The 7,742-nt window shown below is 40.5% G+C and overlaps 1 protein-coding gene across 1 annotated transcript; it reads right to left on the minus strand.

Annotated features, from left to right (window-relative positions):
- Positions 1-216: 216 nt before the first annotated feature.
- LOC147603321 (uncharacterized) lies at positions 217-3,234 on the minus strand. Its single transcript, XM_086796830.1, has one exon. The coding sequence runs from the start codon at positions 3,118-3,120 to the stop codon at positions 493-495; it is 2,628 nt and encodes an 875-aa protein (XP_086652956.1). The 5' UTR covers positions 3,121-3,234; the 3' UTR covers positions 217-492.
- Between the last annotated feature and the right edge of the window lie 4,508 nt (positions 3,235-7,742).

Raw genomic sequence — 7,742 nt, forward strand, 5'->3', positions numbered from 1 at the left:
AGCAGAATAAAATAGAAGGCAAAATTATGTTATCAATGCTTAACGAAGCACAAGAAAATAGGAGGTAGATGTGGTCAAACTCATTGATATTTTGGGCTTTGAAATAGCTGATGATTGGACTTTTCATCAAACATGTATATAGACGCACACATTCCTTAAATTAACAGAAAAATCAAACTTGTATTTTGTATTTTATATTAAGTAAGAGTACTTCCTATAAAGATACATTCAAAGGGTACTTAAAAAACATTCAGATTGGACTCTTAAGCTTTAAACTAACTCTTTTTGCTACTTGTGATGATAATAAGATGATTCACTCACATCCAAGTTTGCTTATACATATATAGTTCACACCATTGGCTCGCAGTTTACCATTGTAATGCTTATACATATATAGTTCTCACTATTGGCCAGCCATCATCCTTTGCTTTGCTTGACCCTGTTACATCCTTTTAGCACCCTTACATTTTGGCAATTATTGCTGATGCTAGTTTATTTTTGTTGTCGAAGGGACCGAAGCTTAGCGATGACCCACAAGGCTCCTAGAAACCCTATAAAGTAGCCAAGGACACAGCCTTCTATGGACACATTCTCACTTATCCACTCACTTATCCTGCCTCTTCGATGGTTGACATGCTGCCTTGCTATGTTGATGCCAGGGGTGCTATCAACGCTGGAATTGCAGCTTGTAGACAAGGGAAGCCCACATAGCCCAGGGTTGTCTTGGAAACTCGAGGAGTCAAACCTGGTGTCGAAGTCGTTTTGCGTGGGAATCTGCCCCTGTAGCTCATTGTAGGAAAAATTGACGGTGCCCAAGAAGTCTAAAAAGGCCACCTGTGTGGGAATGCCACCCCGGAGAGCGTTGAAGGACAGGTCCAGCGATTCCAACGCCTTCAGATTCCCCAACGACGTCGGGATCTCTCCGTGGAGCTGATTATGGGAAAGATTCAATGTCATGAGGCCTACGAGCTCACCGAAGCTTGCCGAAATCTCACCGTGGAGGAGATTTGCCGACAAGTCGAAGTAGATCCGGTTGCTGAGGACATATGTCAGAATTTGCTGGGTGTTCTGGTCTGTCAAGGGCACCTCTTCATAGATAGTGAGGGAGTTGTTGATCGTTGAGCTGCTCAATTTCTTGAAGTAGGCTAAGTTGGTTACTGTCAAGGGCATGTTACCTGAGAGCATGTTGTTGGAAAGGTCCAGCACTTGCAAAGAGGAGAGGTTCCACATCCAGCTTGGAATCTCTCCGCTCAGCTTGTTGAAGCTGACGACAAGCACCCTTAGATTCGGCGAGAACCCATGATCATCTATTGCTCCAGTGAAGTGTGGCAGCTCTCCAGTGAGGTTGTTTGATCCTAAGTCTAGAAGCTGAAGGCTCTTGCTACTTGTGAAGCTAGGCAAGCTGCCTTCAAAATGATTTTGTTGGGCTGTAAACGTGAGGAGCTTTGTGAGTCTAGAGAGGTCAAGCTTTTCAAGGCTCCCGGAGAGTGCATTATGAAACAGGCGTAGAGTGACCAGAGATGAGCAATTCTCTAAGGCTGACGTGGGGACTTGCCCACTGAGGAGATTGTTGGACAGATCCAGGATTTTGAGATGGACCAAATTCCCCAATTGGGGCGGAACAGCGCCCACCAAAGAGCAAGTCCTCAGAAAAAGCTCTTGAAGGTTAGTGAAGTTGGCTACAATGGCCAATGGAAGCTCCCCATCTATGATGTTTCCGGACCAACTAAAGATTTGCAAGTTGTGCAGCTTGCCCAAGAAATGTGGCATCTTTCCGACTGAGTTCCGGCCAAGATCAAGCCATGTTAACTGAGTGCAATTGGCTAGCTCGGGTGGCACTGGCCCTGAAAGGTTGCACGAATACAGAGAGAGGAATTGGAGAAGTTGAAGGTCACCAAACTCCTTCGGGATAGTTCCTGAGAATGAGTTTGCTTCTAGTGCTACCTGTTCCAATTTGCTAAGGTTTCCTAAGGTTGTGGGGATAGGTCCACTCAAGTGTGTGGAAACCAAGATTAACTGCTGCAAATTAGTGCAAGAACCTAAACAAGGAGGGATGTGACCCCCGTTCAGGGAGACTCCAATTATTTCTAGATACGTCAATGTGCTGCAAGAGGCAAAGCTCTCCTGATCTGAGGGAAGAGAAGCGGATAGCGATGCCTCCTCCAAAGCTAGCAGATCCAAGGCAGGAAGTTCCCATATCGCTTGTGGCAGGCTGCCTTGCAACCCAGTTCCAATGAGGGCAAGAAATTGGAGGTTCTTGCAGAGCGCCAAAGCAGCAGGGAAGGGTCCGGTGAGTTGGACGTTTTCCAGCCAAAGGTGTGTGATGCGTGGCCATGGGCAGAAGGCGAGGTGTTGAGGCAGTGATGAAGATAAGATATTGGAATCAGGGAAAACTAGGTTAAGCACGGTTAGATTTGGCAGGTAGTACCATATCTTCTGGGGAAGCTGGGTAAATTGGTTGTTGCTTAAGTCTAGGTAAGTGAGAGAAGAAAGCATGGCAATTGAGCTGGGTACTGCGCCTGTGAGATCGTTGTTAGAGACATCCAGGTATCGGAGGTTGGAGAGATTGGCGAAAAGGGGGTTGGGTAATGGGCCTGTGAGGGTATTGTTGTCAAGGTCCAGCGATTGCAAGCTTCTGCAGTTGGCGAGCTGGGCGGGGATGGTGCCTGAGAGAGCGTTGGAGCTGAGGTTAAGGGAGAGGAGCTGCCGGCACTGTCCTAACTCGGGCGGGATATTTGAGTAGAATCTGTTGCTGGAGAGGTCGAGGGTGGAGAGGAAGGTAAGCAAGCCTAGCGAAGGAGAGATGAAGCCGGAGAGGCCAAGGCCTACGAGGCGAACAGAAACCACGCGGAGGTGAGCGGCGTCGCAGGCGACGCCGGCCCATTCACAAGCCGGGCCGCCGCCAGCTTTCCATGAAGCGAGGCTGTCATTGGGGTCCCTAGTGATGGCGGCCTTGAAAGCTAACAAGCTTAGCGCATCGCCAGCAGCAGCAGGCGCCGATGCCGGAGGAGGTGACGGCATGTGCGCTGCTACGTGGGACAGCGGGAAGAGGAGAAAGAGGAGGAGGGCAGCAGGTATCCAGACCATGACTCCCCAGCGATCGAGTGAGATGCTCATCATGCGGCTGCAAGTCTCAAAATTATTTCAATTCCAACGAACGCTGCCTGGCTTAAATAGCCAAGGAAGGGTAAAGAGAGTGATGGCCTACATTTGGCCTACATGTGTGAGAGAGAGAGTGAAGGCCACTACTATTGTTGCTATGCTAACAATTGATGCACTAGTCAAGATGGTTGATCTAGCCTTGAAGGGTATGATGTGCCCTTCTAAGACACTACTATTGTTGCTATGCTAATAATTGATGCATTAGTCAAGATGGTTGATTTAGCCTTCAAAGGTATGATTTGCCCTCCCAAGTCACTACTATTGTTGCTATGCTAACAATTGATGCACCAATCAAGATGCTTGATCTAGCCTTAAAGGGCATGATGTGTCCTACCAACTCTCTCTTGCCATTTTGCAAATATTTTTGCATTGTATCCAAGGTAAACTTGAGTTTAGATCCATGGGAATTTTATGTCTTCCTCTTTCTAAATTGAGAGTGATGATTTTTTTCAAAGAGTAAAGGCACATTATCTTAGTGACATGGGAAGGGCCACATTGTTAGAAAAAAATACCATCATTTAGTCTATTTTTCATCACTTAAATTGAAAAACGTTGTTGTAATTTTGCCTAGCCTTAAATTTAAAGAATCAAATCTTTCATAGGAAAGGAGGACATGGTGAGGAACTCTTGTCTCTTTCTTTCTTGGATGACCACTACTATTGTTGCTATGCCCTTCTAAGCCACTACTATTGTTGCTATGCTAATGATTGATGCACCAGTCAAGATGGTTGATTTAACGTTGAAAGGCATGATTTGCCCTCCCAAGTCACTACTATTGTCGCTATGCTAACAGTTGATGCACTAGTCAAGATGCTTGATCTAGCCTTGAAGGGCATGATGTGCCCTACCAAGTCTCTCTTGCCATTTTACAAATATTCTTGCATTGTATGCAAGGTAAAACTGAGTTTACATACATGATAATTTTATGTCTTCCTCTATCTAAATTGAGAGAGATGATTTTTTTCAAAGAGTAGAGGCATTAGGTTAGAGGAAAGAGCGGAAAGCCTCCACTTCCACAAAATTGAATGTTTCGTTTTGAGGCAATGCTTGAGTCTTCGTTAAGCCCTCATGGCAATGCTTGAGTCTTTGTTAAGCCCTCATGGAAACTACCCTTAAAATAATGATAAAACTTTATAAAAGATTATGTAACTACATGTAAATGATGAAAAACTATCTTAGTGACATGGGAAGGGCCACACTGTCAGAAAAAAATACCAACCTTTATTATATTTTTCATTAAAAACAACTGGTTACAATTTTTCCTAGCCTTTAATTTAACGAGTCGAATCTTTCAAATTTTAGTTACAAAACCGGTTAACCCATTGATTTTTTCAATAGAAACCAGTTGAGTTTGAAGGTTATCCATATTTTCACGAGTTAAAAAAAGAGTTGAGTCAGGTCATCCTTATTTTCACGAGTTAGAAAATTAAGAGTCTCTATGGATTTTTCAATAGAAAGGGATTGAGCTTGAAGGTCATCCATATTTTTGATGGGTTAGAAAAAGAGTTGATTTTTTTGATGGAATGAAAAAAATGGTGAAGGTCGAATGGAAAATGCTTTTTTCCCTTGAAACATCAAAACGGGATAGGGTGTTAATTGTTTTTGACACCCATCACAATGATATCGGCCCCCTTACGTTAAGAAGTCAAAATAAGGAGTCCTCATGGCTTTGATTAGTTTTCTTTGATCAATAGATGTAAAGGCTAAACATTTAAAATTTCGAGCCGTTAATTTTTAGGCAAGCCAAAAATGTACACATCAATTAATTTCAAGGCTAAACTTTCAAAATTTTAGCCATTCATTTCAGGACAACCCAAAATTTTAGCCTTTTTTTCAATCTTAGCCGTGGTGGAGAATACACTAAAGGATATGTTTTTCCAACATTGATTCTTTCCTCTTTCTTCTTTTTCTTGATAGCTTTCATTATCGTTGCCAGATGATAGCAGGCCCCCTTACCTAAACAAGTCAAAATAATGAGTCCTCATGGCTTTTATTGCTTTTCTTTTCAAAAATGTACACATCAATCGATTTCGACTCTCGAGGCTAAAATTTTAAAATTTTAGCCATTCATTCCAAGGCAAGCCAAAAATGTACACATTAATCAATGTCGGGGCTAAACTTTCAAAATTTTAGCCATTCATTTCAAGGCAAGACAAAATTTCAACCTTTTTTCTTCATTCTTAGTTGTGGAGAATACACTAAAGGATAATTGTTTTCTAATATTGATTCTTTCCTCTTTTTCATTATCGTGGAAGGTGATGCCAGGATGTTGCCAATACCTTATTTGCATGTTTTTCCTTGGTAATGAAGAAATCATGCCTTTCTGTACCATCCTTTAGGGTGTTTATGATGATTTAGATTATAAATAAATGAGCTAAAGTTTTGGTTATCTTTGGAATTAACACTTGAGTTTTTGGGGATTTTTGTTACAGAATCGGTTACTGTGTATATTTTTTTTTATAAAGAATCGACTCGGGGTCAAGGCTTCCCTTTTAGCCCTACTCATAGTACAATGAGGTTGCTATTAAATCCTTGCCTTCTCAAATATAGACACATGAAATTAATAAAGTTGGAAAGTGTATCTACAAATGGCATCCTATCATTTGTAATTGTTCAATTAGATTTGTTTAGATTATGCCTTTATGGCTAGTTTGAAATTCTGTGTAAAAAATTAAACACAAAACATAAGGATTGTTTAAATAATGGAGGGTTTCAAATTTTAACCATTAATGTAAAAAAATCATGGGGACCATTGCATATTCATTACAAGGATATCATATGCTTTTTAAACTTGTTTTAATTATATTGTATAATGCAACTAGATGTGAAACAAATTCAAGGGACTAGTAATTATGTATGCATGGAACCTTTCTTTACCATATTCAACAAGGCTCTTTAAATAGGTACTATGCACTGAACTAGTTCTCCTAGATAAAATATTCAATCAAGTATGATTGTAGCATCAGGTCTTTTATTTAAAAAGAGTTTTTTAAAAAATGTTTTCATTTTATTTTTTGTGTATAATACTTTTGTTTGCAAGTGTTGAGACCAAATTATTGCCTATAACATTAGGTAAAATTTGGACTAAACAAGGGCACTCTAAGAAGAGCCATGCCATCACTTTTTTAAACTAAAGGGGGGCATTGTAAACCCTTATGTTTTAAACCTTCAATAGCACTCTGATACATAGATTCAATGGGATCGAGAAAAAGTACCTTTAACTAGGCTAAGAAATTGGTAGAAACTTAGAAAAGTCCTATCAGTATCGAAAAGAGAAAACGGTACTAAAAGTGGATGTGATAAGATGTGATGTGGATCTGAATGAATGTGATGAGATGTGAATGGATGTAAATGATTAGATGGATGCGATGTGATTAGATGAGATGTGAATGGATGTAAATGAATGTGATGAGATGTAAATGGATGCGATGTGATTAGATGAGATGTGAATGTGGTAAGAGGAGATGTAAATGTAATGTGATAAGATGTGAATGTGATGTGATAAGATGTGAGTGGATGTGATGCGATGTGATGTGATGTAAATGGATGTGGATGTGAATGTAATGAGATGTGATGTGATGTGATGTAAATGGATGTGGATGTGAATGTGATGAGATGTGAATGAGATATGATGCTATGTGAAAGGATGTGATGTGACGTAATTGGATGAGAATGAGATGTGATGTGATAGATGTGCATGTGAATGAATGGATGGATGTGGATAGATGTGAATGTGAACGAATGAACGGATGTGGATGAATGTGATGAGCTGTGAATGGATGTGGTGTGATATGGATAGATGTGGATGTGATGTAATGTGGATGGAATGAATGAGATGTGATATGGATAGATGTGGATGTGATGTAATGTGGATGGAATGAATGTGATGAGATGTGGATGGATGTGAACGAGATGTGATAAGATGACGATGGATGTGACGAGATGTGAATGAATGTGGGATGTGAATGGGTGTGAATGGATGTGATGAGATGTGAGTGGATGTGGTGAGATGTGCATGTGATGTAATGACATGTGAATGGATGTGATGTGAATGTGGATCTGGTTAGATATGAATGGATGAGATATGATGTGGATAGATGAGATGAGATGTGATGTGGACTTGGGTTGATGTGAATGGATGTGAAGTGATGTAAATAGATGTGAACATGATGTGATGATATGTGGATGTGATGTGGATCTGAATAAATGTAAATAGATGTGATGTGATATGAATGGATGAGATGTGATGTGGATATGTTGTGACGTGATGTGATGAGGATAGATGTGATGAGATGTAATATGAGAATGGATGAAGACGATGGGAATACATATGACTGGATGTGGAATAAGCAATGTGAATTGATATAGAAAAATGTAATATGATGTGATTGGATGAGAATGGATGAAGACGATGGGAATACATATGACTGGATGTGGAATACATATGACTGGATGAGAATGGATGAAGACGATGGGAATACATATGACTGGATGTGGAATAAGCAATGTGAATTGATATAGAAAAATGTCATTAGGGAGAGTTTGAATATATTTTGGGCCTTTTACTAATGAAAGTAATT

The sequence above is a fragment of the Cibotium barometz genome, chromosome 64 (genome assembly GCF_041138505.1).
Source record: "Cibotium barometz isolate CiBa-2024 chromosome 64, ASM4113850v1, whole genome shotgun sequence".
Classification (NCBI taxonomy): domain Eukaryota; kingdom Viridiplantae; phylum Streptophyta; class Polypodiopsida; order Cyatheales; family Cibotiaceae; genus Cibotium; species Cibotium barometz.